The following is a 17,164-nucleotide window of genomic DNA, read 5'->3' as shown; positions in this document are numbered from 1 at the left end:
AAACCACACACTATCAGTTATTTTTTCTCCCAAGAAGGATGGCTGGAGAACAAAGCCTGAAGTATTTTGAATCTTTCATAATGACAACTTCAGGAGAAATCATAAATATCTAGGTAATAATAAAAAGATATGAGGGAAATGCTAAACCCTATTTCTTGTGTTAACAGCATTATTGAATAATTGGAAAATGAGCTATTAGTTTTAAAACTATTCAAAATGTCCGAGTAATTAATCTTTAATCAATGGTTTCTGGTGACAGACTATGTGCTTATTTGTAAAGACAAATTAAAGGCTCTTAGAAAAAGGCATTAGTCATTTAAAACAATGAATCACAAAAAATGCAATTTAAAAAAATCACAACCGATTACCCTAAGATTTTTTTTTTTTTTTTGGCCTGGCAGAACTATTCCTTAGAATCATGTGAATATATTTTGCACACTTATGGAGTGCTTCCCCACTATCCATGTTCTAGGATACTATGCAATAATTTACATATACAAAGAACAAGGAAAGTTTGCAGGTCTTTAAGGTTCTCTCTGAGATAAAGTTGACGCACTATGATTTGAATCAAACAACCATCAAGTCAGCCATTACCCAGTATTTAGTGCTGAGGAAGACTAACTGATATGCACTCATTAAAAGAGCATGTAATGAGGCAGGGGCAGGAGGGGGCTTGGGAGAAAATTGGAAATCAGCTTCAGAAAGACCACATAGGTGGGAGCAAATCACAATTTAAATAGAAATTAAAATAAAACCTAAGTTGTACCAAAGAGCTTCCCTAGCTAAGAGGCCATTTACATTTCAAAGTCCTCTGCCTCCAGTATTCTTAGGTATTAGAGCAGTAGGGTTTGTCAGCGCTATGGAGACACTTCAATTAAGGCTATGTGGTAGAGCTCTGTGCAAATTAATTAGCTGAGGTTAACAGATTTTCTAAATGCAGCTCTCTCAGACAGCCTTAGAGATGTGCAAGATTTGTAAGGAATTAAAATTTAAATGACTCACTGATCAATTCTTGCTTTCATATTTCAATAACATATTGTGTAATGATAAATGTGCTCGTGACAATATTACAAGGCTACTAACCAAAATTTTATTTGTTTCTCGCTGGAACTAAAGGAAGGTGGTTTAAATTTTGCTTTAGATATGCTTTATTTCTGATTTTGAACTAGATTTGTTGGCAAGGTTCTCACATAGTAAGCATAATGAACTTAATCACATTTATGTGGAAAATTAGTCTATATTTCAGGTTCACTTATGTTCCACATACACAAGCTTTCTAGTAATTTGCATAAACTAGGTCATAACAAAAAAGCAGATTTCATGCTCTCACCTGAGACTCAGTTTGTTAAATCTGTTTACTATAATTTTGCCAAATATTAAAATTGAGCATGTCTTAATCAGGGTTAATATTTATGAGTTCCTTTCTGAAATTCAAGGAAATAATTTTTGATCCTTAGAATCAGATGTCTGGTAAGTAATCATTCTTCTTACTAAGTAAAATATGTGCAGAAAATGCAGTTGTATGAAGTTTCTTAATATAAATTGAACAAGGAAAAAACTTGAAAATTTCACAAGGCTAAGAGCCATCCAACAATGTACATAGGAAATGCATAAGTTTCTCTGTAGGTAAAGTCTCTATGATCTCATTATGGAGACGATGAAAAACCCACACTTGCTATGGCAGAGAGAGGAGTCAGAGACCTGAAGAGCATGGACAATATATAGACAAGAATTGTTTTAAGATACTACCATTGAGAAGAGGCTGTCCTTCGTGCACATCCTTCGGTAAGACTGCACTGTAAACATCTTCAGGAAATCCAGTCTTGCATAATGCAATTTCACCAGAAGCCTCCACAGACGCCTGGAACACAAGAGAAAAATGCAGACGATGATTGCTGCCTCTTTCTACTGAGACACAGTCCACTTGGCATCCAGCCCCATTTTTTTCAACTATCTTGTACAAACAACCTCTGTTTCTGAAGGGTTACAATTAGAATGTAGAGGGCAAAGGGTTAATCTTTTTGATAATTGGAGTTAAAGAAACAAATCCCACTTGTCCAGTCCTGAAAAATCTACATAATACACATTCCAGGTTTCTCTAAGGACTAACCATTTCCATTAAAATGGCCATTGTGAATGAAGAGGACCAAGTAGGCATGGATAGGAGTCAGCCAAATAGTCCCAGAGGCCCACATATCACCCATAGTAACAAGAAGGCTATGGAAAAAAAAAGTATACATTCAGGTGTATAGATAAGTTTTACAGTGTCATCTAGCTCTTCATGAAGTTTACTTGAACATGCTGTGTTGGTGGAAAAAGTTATGATAAACTTACTGCAGAATAAAGAATACATGCCCAGTCAAACCAAACAATAAAGGATATATATAGTCTTTAAATCCAAAGTATATGTTTTTTTAAAAACTATCTTAAAATGATCAATTGAATTAAGATTTTTTTTATATACTTAAAAAGTAGCTGTGAGTCCTCTGCATCTTCCTCTGTGTCTACATACTTAGTTACTCACAGGTGCTTAAAACTCAGTCTTACCAAAGTTTGCTGAACTAACCATCAATATTTACACCAATACTTCTGGCTTCATTGGTCCAATATCAAGATGGTTAGACCTTAGAGTATTCTCTATTAACTATAGGGATCTCTACCTACACTGATGGAAGTTCAAACACAGAGGGAGGAAGAATACATAATTCACCAAAGGGAATTTCAGTAGACAGAATGTCAGGAACAGTAATCAATAACACAACAAACCAGAAAGAAATGATCACTGTCACCTGTATCCCCACCCCCAAAGTGATAGAACTCAGAAAAGGTGGTGTCTATATGAACAATACAATGACACTTCTTAATTAAAGGAATCCCTGAATTACACAAATGAAGTTTAGAAATAATGACTTTGCAAAAAGCCACTCATCTAATGGTTAATCTGTGATTTTCATGTCTAAGGAAATAAAATTATAGTGTATTAAATATTTCACAATGTTTAATATCAAAATATTAGGAACCGCAAGAGAGATTGTAGTTTAGCCTTATGGACATAGATTTTCAGTGTCATCCTGACAAAACTGGAATTGGCTAGGGGATGCACACTTTTGGATGAATCTGAGAAGGCATTTACAAAGAGAATCAACTGAGTGGGAAGCACCGTGCTGAGTGTAGGTGGTACCATTCCATGAGTTAGCATCCCTTAAAAAGTAAAAGGGGAAAGAGCAAACAGACAGCAAAGAACAGGCCTTCCCTTCTCTCTGCTTCCTTTGGGCTGTAAAGACCAGCTTCAGCCACAGATGACACCCACATGAAACTCTGTCCGAGTGTATGGGGACCAAATGGACAGACACTTGGGAAACCAGAAGCCTAAATAACATTGCCTCACCAAGCTGCTTCTGTCAGATGTTTTAATCATACAGACAAAAAGTGAACCAATAGAAGACCCACCAAATTCATGACAGGTTTCAAGTCAATTATATCTGAGAAAAGATGATATAAAATCAGGGACACAGAGAGACAAGCTCCTTACCAAGAGTGGGGATACAAACTTACAAAAGGGGCTACAATATGGAAAAGTCTGATGAGGATGGCTATGGCTAGCTCCTACACTGTAATACATTCCTAGAGAAGCTCTCTCCTGGGTGCCCTAGTAGATGTATTGAGAGATATTTACTGAAGCGTGGCTGTTTTCCCACGAACTATGGAGCCCCTACATGTCCACCAAGAGGAAAATGGACCTAGTCTCAAAAAGAGAAGCATCCAGCAACATTAAAACTGAAGAACTGGTCTACATGTATTCACACAGGCAATTTGTCAAACAGACAACACCACAACATGAAAGAAAAGTTAGGAACTCAGAGTTATACACTATGTGGAAAGAGAAATATAATTATAAATCAAGCTCAGGGTAAGCATTAGTAAATCAAAAAATATATTTATGTGGTATTCCAGATTAAAAGTGAAGACTAAGCACATGGCAGTATGAGTCACTCTTAAAAATAAATAAATAAAAGATGTGAGTGATGATTCCATTTTCATCAAATTTAATCACAAAGATAGTCAATGCTACGGACACATACAAATGAACAGAAGAACAATTTTAAAATGGACAGGGAAGTAAGGGAAGGAAGTGCATGCAACAGGAAAGATTGGTGTTTTACAGATGGCTTTGAATGTATGAATCATTTCTTCTGCAAAGCAGGTGAAGCAGCTGAGTAAGATGGGAAGACTGGAAACACAAGTGGGTACACATCGCATTATTTCCAGTATGTCCACACTACTGATTTCATAATAAAGGATACATAACTCAAAACCAATAAGAAGCAAGAAGAGAGTCTGCCCATACTTGTGGAGTATCACACAAGAATGAGTTACAATACAAGCCGCCAGTAGGTCCCGGTTACATGCACCCTGATACAAGGAAGGCATTTGGTAAAAGGAAAGCTTTAACTGTTAGCTCACCAAAACAGATAGTGAGAACTCCCCCATCTGACACATTAAGGGGACAGATGTGATATAAACCTGTGATAAATCATAGTACAGCTGAGGCAGATTCTTGTCATAGCATGTGGATCAGGGCAGACCTGGGAGGATGATGAGACAGAAACAAACCAAAGACATGCAGGAAAGAGCAGTCCATTTCAGGTGGACACTGGGAGGGGCAGTGTGCAGCCGCGTGCAGAAGCTCTCCATGATACGTGATGCCTAAAGATTGTGGACAAAGGGGCAGTTTTGCTTCAACTTCAAGATTAATGTGTTTGCCTAAGCAGAAGAACCAGCACCAGTAATGCCCTGGTTGAAACTTACAGGAACAGGATCACAAGGCTACCTCAAGCCATCAGGAATAAAGCAGATGTTTCCTTCTGGTGGTTTAAGTCTCCTTTGCATCAAATACAAGAATTCTACTCTGTTACCCTTTACCTAGTCTCTCTGCGTACGTCTTCTTCAGCTATGCAAGGACACCTGCCTGACTAAACTGACCATGAGAATGACAAAACAGTAATAAAGTGCATCTTCCCCAATCCCTGACTGTTCATAATAAACATCTGTGGGAGCCCTGGATGACCTTGAGGTTTTAATGGATCCAAGGAATGCTACTAATCCATGTTAATATTTCTATTAATATATCTATTTCAAGTTGGGCATGGTGGTACATGACCATAATTTTAGCACTGGGGGGGGGGCACAGGCAGAAGGATCAGGAGTTAAAGATAATTTTCAAATACATCACAAGTTTGAGGCCAGCCTGGCCAAATAATACCTCTCTCTCTCTCTCTCTCTCTCTCTCTCTCTCTCTCTCTCTCTCTCTCTCTCTCTCTCTCTCCTCCCTCCGTGTGTGTGTGTGTGTGTGTGTGTGTGTGTGTGTGTGTATGATACATCATTCTTTTCCTGTTCAAACTATCAAAATCAATCTGTTAAACAAACAGGCAGCACTCAAGTAAATATAATCTTCTAGAGAAATTTGGCCTTTCTTTGTTTCAAGTACTAGACACACACCCCTCACCCCCGTTTAACTAACATTCTCCCAGGCTAGGGCTGGGCTGTTATCGGCTCTGAAACTTGTGGGGAGTAACTTGTTGTCAAGCAGGAACTACCCAGGCAAGGTGATTCTACTTCTGAAGTTTCTTGCATTAACAGAAAAAAAACTTTAGGATGTGGAAGGTTTCCTAGTATAACCCATACTTAATGGTGGAATATTCTACATTAGTGTTTTCTCAACCAGAAATGCTTTGACTCCGTTGGACATATGGACATTCAATAATGTCTCATCATATTTTAGGTTGTCACAGCTTGGAGGGGGATGCTAGTTTCTAGAAGGAAGGAGACTAACGATGATGCCAAGAACAGTGTCATACCCAAGACAGGAAGCATAATGAAGTATTTAACCCAAACACCAACAAACAAACAAAAAGCCACCAGAGTTGTATGTTACATGTCAACCCACAAAAAAAGAAGTATCTACCTACCCTTCATATTTCCCTGTGTGAAGGCCATCTCAAATAGCCAAATAAAACCTTGTTGGGACACACCTTCCTCACCCCATCCCTAACTGACCACTCTACTAGGTCTGAGATGAAACTCTGGAAATCAGATGCAGGGCAATGAATTCTCCCTCAAGCTTGCTTTCACACCTGAAAGGAACTGGGAAGTGCACATTTTCCTGTGAACTGACCATATGTGGGTGGTGCTTGGGTAAGTAGGCTTCTTTTCCATATGGGTCAAACAGCAAGCACTCTAGGCTCTGCAGGCTCTGTTGCAAGACCTCAACTTTACTGTTGAAACTCAAAAGCAGCCAGACATTACATTAATTCCAATGAAACCTATCTGTGGACACAAAACCTTAACTTTCAGCATAAACACACTGAAAAATATAGGACTCATTCTTGACCAAGCAAACACACAGAATTATCTGCTGAAGACCCTGGGGACACTGTTAAGTTTTTGACAGTATTGGAATCTCACTTGATTCTCCTTCAGCTTCTCTGGGGCAGAGGGAAGAATACCAGCATTTTACAGATGAGCAAATGAGTTCTCACAGGAAGTGAAATACCCAAGATCACACTTGCACACAGAATAAGAGGCAGAGTTCTAATGCTGCTGCTCTTCCAATTACCAAAAACAATTACAGCTTTGGAAAAGCTTGTTCAGAGTGTTCATTTGCCACTGGAAACAGAAGGAGGTTCAGGCTTAGGAGCTCAAAGCTTCAAGGAGGAAGTGTAGAAGTGCTGAGCCCCAGGGCATATGAAGGCTCCTGGGGTCCTGAGGTCTCCCCCAAAAGGGTTTGTAGTAGCATGGCAGAGGGGCCTGGCAAGGGAGCTGTGGCAGGAGCTCACTGTCTGAGCTAAAATGAGACAGCAAGAAACAGCACATGCCTAGGGAATGACAATGAGCTCCCTGTTGTGCTGCCCAAGAAGCAAGGCAGGAAGTCAAAAGTTGAAGTTGCAGAGTTACACAGGGTCAAATCATAGATGGCTTTGAGCCTGGGGTTATTCCACTGGCTGGGCCAAGGAAGGGGTGTTGGGGACCAGGAGTACATCAGCGAACTGTATTTGATAAAGAATTTTCCAAATTGCTTCATGGGAAATGGGGGTAGGTGAGGAGTGACAGCTGGGAGATACCTTAGCACACAGACTTAAATCAGGCTGGGCATACAGAATGGGCGATTCTTATCAACATGCAGTCAATTAAAATCAACTAGGCTTAGTGAGAACAGGGCCCACAGAGGGAAGGGTGGATGACTTTCCTCCTATTTCCAACTGAGTGACTTTGCCACAAACTGGAAAGTATAATCACAAAATTATAATGCCAGAAGAAAGTGCTATAAAGAAGCAGAAAGAACAGGATGATAAATCTACCCATGGAAGTCAAAGAGGATTCCACAGCTCAGGTGACATTTAGGCCTTGACTTTAAAGATGATTAAACATTTGCCAGGAGGAAGTGGAAAAGAACAGCCAAGACAAAAGACAGGAGAACAAAGTCCCCAGGAATTTGTGCTGAGCTTGTAGCCCATCACACCAAAATAAGTCATGGCTTCCTTTCCTAGTGTCTCTGAGGTTGATTTTCGACCATGAGGAGCAGTTTGTTTTTACATTTAACATCCCAAAATTAGATCTCAAGGAATTAATCATTCCAGCTGGCTTCTACACACCCCCAGGTTTACACATCAAGAAACGATCAGGAGACTTTGCAATGTCTTGATAAATGATGCTACTTAGATGTTGGAGACAGCCCATGCCAGATGTCCAGGTATGGCTCTTCCTTGTTGATTCAGGGTTGTGAGCTAAGCTCTAGAGAAGGGTAAACATGTTTAAACACTGAATGTTTGAAGCATGGAATTTCAATATACCAGACTGCCTGACTTTGTGTCCCCACCAATAGCTACAGCCTATGAGCCTCCCAAAACATCAGAAACCCTCCTGTGAAGAATGAGAGTACTAAAGATAGGACCCACTCAGAAGGCAGGTGTGAGGATTAGCTATCAGTTAGAGCGGTATTAACACTACTAAGACACCAGGCCACTGACTCATGATTTATCTCTGACACAGCCCAGCAGTTCCCAAGCTGGTTCAGCTTGGCACACCATCTGGCACCTGTGTTTAAGTACAGATTCTTGTAACCCAAGACTCAGTACCACAGAATCTCAAAGAATGTGAGTAGGTATTTAACAAGCGGCTGCTTCCAGAGTCATCCCTCAACCCGCTGTCTCTTCATTATGGTTTCAAGATTAATAGCTTAGCAACAAGAAAGAGGAATGACGAAACAATTATTTGTGTTCTCACTTATATTCCTTTTAAAATTGTGTACACACATGTATATGCGTGTAATACATGAATGCTTCTGAAAGCCACAGAAAGATGCGGACTGTCTTGTTCTATCACTCTCCTTATTTCTTTGAAACATGGTCTCTCAATGAACCCAGAGCTAGGCTGGCAGCCAGCAAGTCCCATTCATCCTCCTGTCTCTGGCCCCAACAGTCATGGGGTTATAGACATGAATGCAGCCATACCAGACTTTTCACATGGGTGCTGGGAATTTGAACTCAGGTCCTCATGTTTTAAAAGCAAAAATTTTTATCTGCACAACTCTCTCTCCTGTACGCTCTCTGTTCACCATAAAATATTCACAGCACTGTTCTATTGCTGTGAAGAAATACCATGACCACTGCAACTCTAATATAGGAAAGCATTTAGCTGAGGGCTTGCTTACAGTTCCAGACGTTTAGTCCATTATCATCATAGTGGGGAGCATGGCAGCAGACTTGGTGTTGGAGAAGTAGTTGAGAGGTTGAGAGCTACATCCTGATCCACAGGCAGAAAGAGAGGGCAGAGAGAGAGGGGGGGAGGGAGAGAGAGACAGAGAGACAGAGAGACAGAGAGACAGAGACAGAGAGAGAGAGAGAGAGAGAGAGAGAGAGAGAGAGAGAGAGAGAGAGAAAACACCTGGGTCTGACTTGGGCTTTTGAAACTTCAAAGCCCAACCCTAGTGACACATTTTCACTAACAGGGCCACACCTCCTAATCCTTATAACCCTTTCAAACAGTTCCTGTTCCATGGTGACCAAATATTCAAATATATGAGTTTATGGGGACCTGTCTTAATCAAACCACCACAACTCCTATTTATATTCTTTAGTACATAATTGTGAAAAGCATTCTTTGTTTTGTTTTGAGACAGATTCTCACTATATAGCCACAACTGACCTCAAACTCACTATGTAGACCAGGCTGGCCTTGAGCTCACAGACATCTGCCTGACACTGCCTCCCAAATTTGGGATTAAAGGCATATACCACCATGCCTGGCCTGAAGAACATTCTGCAAGAACAGGATAGAATAAGTAATTCCCCCTTGGGGTACAAACAGCCTTGATTGACTGCAACACCAAATTAAGAGTCAATTGTCTTTCCTAGGGCAGTGTCCATAGATGCTACTGTTGCCCTACTAAGAGCAGACTAAGTTTTATAAAACACTATTGCTTCACCTGATTCTCCTCAGGTGTCCTCTGAGGGGGGACACAAATGCGAGCATCTCTATTAATTGGTCTGAAAATGACACCTTCTTGATTCTGTTGTTTTGATATTAATAGAGACATCATCTCATCCTCTGCCTTATAACTTTCTTCCGCACCACTGCTCAAAAATGACAAGCAGTTGGCCAGTCCTCTCAAACTACCAGGGCAACATTCATGCTGGTCAGAGGATCTGAACTCATTTAGTGTGGCGCTGCACTCTCACACAATCAGCTCACCTATCTGGAGTTTCAATTTCCTCTTACAAGTCTTAGCTCCGCTCTTCCTGGGCCGAAGATCGACCTCCTTGTCTATAATGGCAGAAGTGTAATAAGAGTTGAGGAGTTCAGCTTGCCTATTACCATTAGTCTCTCCCTTCTGATTCTGCACTCGCAGCACCGTGGCTTTTCGACCTTGTTAAATTTCTCCACCGTCTCCATACCACCAGCTTTAAAGCCCGAATCTACTTCTCGAAGTTTCTTTTCTGATCAGTTTTTACTCTCTACTGGGTCACTGGATCTGCTTTCCAATTTTCTCCACGTCATTCTTGAATCTAAGCTTTTAAATATTCCTCGCAGGCACAGTGAACCGACTCTCCAGTCACCGTGTCTCTCTGTCTTTTTCTCAATCAATTATCATGATTGTCTAAAAGTTTCACATCTGAATGCAAGCCCATACCTTGAAGAATCATTACATTTTCTTTCTAACTAAGAAGATAGCTAGTTAGTCCGTGCTATCATAAGTCGTTATCAACTGGATACTTTTTTCAGTTTTCCTTTGGAACCCATCAGATTGCTGTGATTATAATCCATTGGGAAAACTGTGGAGATTATCATATGCAGATGAGTTGACACTTCCTTAAAATACATGTGTTGCCCTATTCTTTACGGAATGAGCAGCAGTCACTTGTTGACCAAAGGGCTGTATGGAACCTACAAAAGCTCAAATTCGGTCCCTACCCTCCTATTTCCTGATGTTGTTCAGCTACTTAGGGTCATCTATGATTCAGCTCCCCCCCCAATAGTAATAGTAATAATAGTTAAACTTTTGGCCTTTATGAGATTGTAGTCAAAAGCAACGAACAAATAATTGTATATTCACTATAATGTTAAGGTTAACTGATGTTACTATTTTTTAAGTTATGAAGACTTGATCTCTTTGTTCTATGAAATATATCCTATAAGATACGTCTATAACTTGAGAAATATTTGCCTTTTTCTTTTATTGAAAATAGATTCTTTTCTCACACAATATGTCCTCATTATAGTTTCCCTTCCTCTACTCATCCCATTTCCTCCCCTCCTCCCGTCTCATTACAAGACAAAGGGCTTCTAAGAGGTAACAACCAAACATGATCAAATAAAATATTATAAGTAAAGCAAAGTTGTCATACAGCAATGCCACAGAGGAAAAGAGTCCCAAGAGCAGGCACAAGAGTCAGAGACCCACTCATTCTCACAATCAGGAGTTTCATAAAAATATTAAGTAATAGGTGTAATATATACATAGAGGATGTCACATAGGCCCTGTGCTTGCTGCTTTGGTCTCAGTGAGTTCATATGTTCCTTGCCTAGGTGATTCATAGTGCCTTGCTCTACTTGTATCCGCCATTCCCTCTGACTTTCACAATCTTTCTGCCTCCTCTTCCTCAGGATTCACTGAGCTCTGAGGAGAGGTGATGGAGACCTCTCTCTCTCTCTCTCTCTCTCTCTCTCTCTCTCTCTCTCTCTCTCTCTCTCTCTCTCTCCCCATAATGTCTGTCTATGGATCTCTGCATCTGTTCCCATCTGCTATTGAGGAAGCCTCTCTGATCATGACTGGTGTCTTAGTTGGGGTTTTTATTACTGTTAAAATATATCATAACCATGGCAACTCTTATAAAGGAAAACATTTAATGGAAGCTGGCTTACAGTTTCAGAGGTTTAGTCCATTATCCGGGCCATTATCTTCATAGTCTTGAAGAAGGACTGATTGTTCTGCATCTTGATCTACAGGCAGCAGAAGCAACTGAACCACACTGGGCATAGCTTGAGTATATAAGACCTCAAAGCCCACCCCACAGTGACACACTTCCTCCAACAAGGCCACACCTATTGTAACAAGGCCACACTTCCAAATAGTGTGGCTCCTTATGGGACGAGCATTCAATCAAACACATGAGTCTATGGAAGGCCACATCTATTCAAACCACCACAACTGTATATGGCACTATCTATGAGTGTGGCAGAATATCATTGATTTTTTTTTAAAACCAGTAGTGTTTGAACCAATTTAAGCCAGTTAGCCTAGGTCTCTAAGCTATCTAGACGCTGGTTCTTGATTACTTATGCAGTATTGGGAATGGGTTCCTTCTTGTGGAGTGAACCTTAAGTCAAATCAGACATTGATTTTCTACTCCTATAAGTTCTGTGCCACCATTGTACTAGAACACCTTGCGGGCAGGACAGATTATGGGTCAAAGGTTTTGTGGCTGGGTTGGTGTCCATGTTTATCTTTTGGTAGCCTGCAGAGTACATTTCTGCACTGAAGACATTAGAATATAGTGGTGAAGGATACATGTAGGCACCACTTGACTTCATGTTCAATGTATTGTGTGGTATAGTCATCACCAACAGGGCTCCACTGTCAGTTTTTGGAGAGCAATCCTTGTCTTAGCAACAGCCTTGGGGATTTGCTTGGGGAATTTCCATGGGACCCCCTTGGACAACAACTCAATTAAAAGTAAGTCAGTCCTGCCACTGGAAGTGTCACCTGGCAATAAAAGATGGCCAATTGAGACTTTGACAAATACTTTAAAAACAAATACTACAGAGTCTGGGGTAGGTTCAGTAGATACAGCACAGGCTTAATATAAACAATTCTGAGGGTTCCATGCCCAGCAGCAAAACAAAAATTTTAAAAAGTTAAATAGAAAGACTATAAACAAATCAAGGGAACTAAAACAAAGAATTAATTCACAAAAAGTACAGAGTGGCATTCCTTTTGTAGTATGTACTCTGTGGGTTAAAAGGTGCGGACAGGTACCAGAGAGTGGGGATATGACTATGATAATATTTTTTATGCAACTTTCAAATTATGTAAACAAATATAAGCAATTAATGAAGACTGTGTTAAGGTGGTTAGATAGATGCATAATAGAATAATGGAATTGTTAAAAGACAAATTCTGGATGAGTGAATTTTTGTTATTTGCTAATCCAATTTTTAAGAACACAAATGATTTGCCAAATTCCTTACATTTCATGGGATTTCATCCATGGTGTTGGGAGCTGTGTTAAGAAGACTATTCGAAAGCAAGGGTGCCTGCCGCTCTTTGTACTCAGCAATGCTGAGCGTCAGCAATGCTGATGATGCCACTTTGAATGTCTTATCTCTAGAACCATGTTGAAAATGTGTAGCTGAACCCTGAACAATGTCAATGCTTTTGTTTTGTGGTGTAGTATTCTTAAGGAAACATCCAGTATTTTACATAGGCTCCCTTTGTGTATGTGCACATGTTCATGTATGTGCTGATGCACTTGTGTGTATAAGAGTATGCATGCATGTGTAGATCAGAGGTCAACTTCAAGTGATGTTCCTCAGCACACTGTCTAGAGTCAGATTTTTCTCTGGACCATAGCTCACAAATAATGACACTAAGATGTCTTGTTAATTATGAAATCTCAGCCTGTAGCTTACGCTTGTCCCTAACTAGCTCTTATAAGTTAAATTAACCCATTTATATTAATCTATGCTCCATCAAGGGCATTAGCTCAGTTCCACATCTTGCACCTTCTGTTTCCTCTCTGTGTCTCCTGGCATCTCCTGCACACCTTAATTCCCCACCTGGAAGTCCCACCTATTCCTCCTGCCTAGCTATTGACCAGTCAGCTCTTTATTAAACCAATCAGAAGACACCTTAGCAAAGACAGATCTTTACAATGTAAACAAATATTCCACCTTGCTTTTTCAGATAGTCTCTTCTGTGAGACTTGCATATTAGGCTAGGCAGGCTGGCCAGTAAGCTCAAGGCTCCTCCTGTCTCTACCTCCCAGCCCTGGGAATACAAGTGTGCACAACCACGCTGAGGCTTTTATGAGTGTTCCAAGGATCAAATTTAAGCCTCATGTTTATACACCAAGTACCTTAGGGACTGAGTTACCTCCCTGGCCATCTTAACGTATGATTGTTTATTCTTTCTTTTCCTTCATCGAGTTCCCGAGCAGCTCAGGTGCAAGGAGCATCCTCCATGGCCTCCTTTGCCCATTTCCCGACTTTCTACATGGCTATAGTGGTATTATTATAGTGGTATTATAGTGGCGTATCTTTGAAAACCTCTAGTATTGTGGCTTTTCTTCTTCTGATGTCTTTCTTTTAATCACAAAAGAATGGTGTAGAATGAAACAGTAACTTTGGCATTGGCACAGGAAGCTTCAAGCCCTACAGAAAATGAACTATCAACCAAAAGTCAGCATTACCCTATAATAGCACAATAGCATCCAGGGAAGTTTGGGTCCATGGTACCAAAACGTGCTTTTACGATGTCACCATGCCAGGAGCAGAGATTTTCATGGCTTGGGACAAGATACAGACATTATACCTCAGGTATTGTTCGGGTGGATCTGTGCAATCCCAGAAAAAGGCTATACAGGCCTCCAGGCTGGAGCTTAACATTAAGTGTACTGCATGGTTAATAGAACGGGCAACAACAATGCACCTATAGATTTAGCTGGCTTCTGTAAAAGTTTAACACAATCATCAGACTGCTGTTGAATTAAGCTGCTGTTAAGAGTTTCAGAAGTGCCCAAGGCAATTCTAGAAGAGATGGTCAGTTCCAGCTTAGATTGATTCTGCCCTATCAACTCATTACACTTGCCAGAGACAGCAACATGCTTATATATAATATTTAAAATGTCAAACAGCATAGTACTTGGCATCAGACTGAATTTATAATCAACTTGGGAATTTATTCAACTAAATACACTGAATATCAATGAAGGCCAGTATCTACTCTGTGCTTACCAAGGGGCAGGAAGTGGGCTAATATGTCTTACAAGCCTGAGACCTTAACTAAGACCACAAAACAATTCCATGGGGTAGGTATTGGTAGTAGGGCATTTTTCAGGCAAGAAAACTGAGAAGAGGCTTCCTCTGTAGTTTACTCCATTAGCTTAGGGATGTTAATCACAGCAACACTGAACGATTTGGGGACCACTTTTCACCATTTCCCAGGCCCTCAAAGCATCCACTAGGCAGTGGTGATATATAGTGACACACAAATTGAACTGACTGGGGGCTAGAAATAGCTCAGCAGTTAAAAGTTTTTACTGCTCTTCCAGAAGACCTGGATTTAATTCCCAGAACTCACATGACAGCTCACAACTATCTGAACTGTAGTTCCAGGGGATCTTATGGCATCTTCTGACATCCAGCAGTACCAGGCAGGCATGTGTTGTACCTCCATACACATAAAATAAATAAATATTTAAATAAAGCCATTTAAAACCCTTATCAATTGAGACTGCGAAATATGCCTACTCCCATAATTAACAGTTCCCAAAATACAACAGTCACTTATGATATGTGATACATTATAGGGCACGTGATAATAAAGTATGTTATTCATATACTATATGTGAAATAAAAGATGCAATGCTCACATGGGATACATGATACAAGATACGCAATAGTAAATTGCTTTCATGCATCTATTCACTATGAAAAAATGCAGAGAAAAAGAGGATCCCAAACTTTTATAAATTATCTTTCAAAATCAAAGCTCTACTTACTTCCAAACATTTCTGGAAAAAAAGTGCACACAGAAAGTTATTAATATAGTCCTCCCACGGCTTCTGTGATTTCCAGTGGTGATGCTGATGAGAAGGAATGACAGACTACACTAATCCCTGCTCTCTCTGCCTTCCAGAGCCCCTTCTCATCAGGTACAGTTCACAAAATCTGCACCACACTTGTACTTTTGAAGATGGGTTACAGAGATTTACAATCCCCATAATGCTGACTGAATTTGAATAGCTGACCATAGTGGTGATTTACCTAATTCTATAGGCTTGATAAGATAAACACAACCCACTTATAACATTATGCTTGCATGAAAATAGCATTCATGCACAGGTTCCAGAAACAAGTAGCAGCCAAAGAAGGGGAGCATGAGGAACCACAGAGTACAAAGCCCTTTCTGACTTGCTCTGGAAGCAGAGTGCTGCCCAGAGTTCTAACCTATAATGCTAGAAAGGGGTGAATGCGTGGGTGTGCAGGGGGAAATGTTGCCTAGATAAATTCTCCACTCTAGTTTCAACTCAATAGCCCAGTGTGAGCTTCCAAAGGACCTGAGCCTGGCATTTGGGCAGTTTCAGTGTGAGGGTTCTAGAGGGGGAGTGCTGTCTATTGCCCCCAACTCTGCCCACTCCACAAATCAGTTTGACCTGAGTGACCATATTAAAGGACAGTCCTGGACAAGACAGTAGCGACATTGAGGATTCTCTGAGATCCTTTCCAGGGATGTAGAGAAGCCAAAGTACTATCTTCATGTTACAACTCACTTGTCATTATCCCTCCCAACTTCATATGAGAGTCAGATGGTTTTTCTCAGAGGCTGTGTATCACCATAAATGCAGGTGCATTCAAATAGACAAAGAACATCACCATCTTGTCACCAAGCCATACATTAAAGTGATGAAAGAAAAACATAGAGGCATGATGTTTAAAGTATTTTTCTTTTTTCTAATTTGAAAAACAGAGGCATCTTTTCATATGTATTATTGCTTATGTCACATAGACAATGAGTTGACTATTTTTAATGTATCAATAAATAGCATCCAATTTTCTGGGGTTAAGTTCTCAAAAGTAAATACTGCTATACATGACCCTCATTATACAGTGATCTCTAAGTGTCACAGAGTCCTGCACTAAAGCAGTATGTATACTGATGCTCCAGGGAAGAGAGGGATGAGCTGAAGTTGCCTGAAGGCTGCACATGCGTGAGCAATCTGAGCAGCTGGTGCCCAACCTGTCCTCTATCCCTCCCACCTGGGAGTCACTAGCCCTCAGAAAACAAGTGCAGTGATCTCATTTTCCATGCTGGGAGCTCACAGATGCCCTGCAGGATTTAGGGGAGGAGTATGCTGCAATTGAGGGAATGTGGGTGCAGTTCTAGCAAGGAAGACATGCCCAGCGGTCAGGGTCATGCCCTCTGACTCTGCACTGAGGGGACCCTTGCTGCTGTTTTCCAATCTTGCCAACTGATTCCTCAGGCTTACATTTCACATGGTTCAGACTCCAGCAGAGAGTAGAGGTCCTATTTATTGGGCAACTTCAAAGACGTCAGCATTTGATAAACTACACTGGGACATTAACAAAAATAAATAAATAATGTCAAATGTTCTTAGGGAATAAAATCCCCATGAGGGACATCGCTTTCTGTAAAAGGTTCATTTTTTTTTAAGCCCTGCACTCATTTAAACTTGGTGATGTGCAGGTTTGATTATGCAGTGACTGGTTTTTGTACTTGGGTAGGTGGCTTTCAACATAGGAAGCTTTAATTCATAAACCACACGATGTTTTGATCTTGATATGTGACCACAACTTGGTCTATCAAAGTGGCTTTGAGGAATGGAAGGCCTACAGAAAAGAAGCAGTTGACCTCAGGAGATGGCAG

At 40.5% G+C, this 17,164-nt stretch overlaps 1 protein-coding gene across 1 annotated transcript in view; it reads right to left on the bottom strand.

Moving 5' to 3' along the window:
• Cdh2 (cadherin 2) overlaps positions 1-17,164 on the bottom strand; it is a 221,976-nt gene that overhangs the window by 187,484 nt on the left and 17,328 nt on the right. The window contains exon 2 of the mRNA XM_027404378.2: positions 1,750-1,861. Within this exon, the coding sequence (XP_027260179.1) occupies positions 1,750-1,861 (112 nt within the window). The remainder of the gene's footprint in view (positions 1-1,749; positions 1,862-17,164) is intronic.

Source organism: Cricetulus griseus, chromosome 2 (genome assembly GCF_003668045.3).
Source record: "Cricetulus griseus strain 17A/GY chromosome 2, alternate assembly CriGri-PICRH-1.0, whole genome shotgun sequence".
Lineage (NCBI taxonomy): Eukaryota > Metazoa > Chordata > Mammalia > Rodentia > Cricetidae > Cricetulus > Cricetulus griseus.
This window is presented reverse-complemented; position numbering and strand designations above follow the sequence as displayed.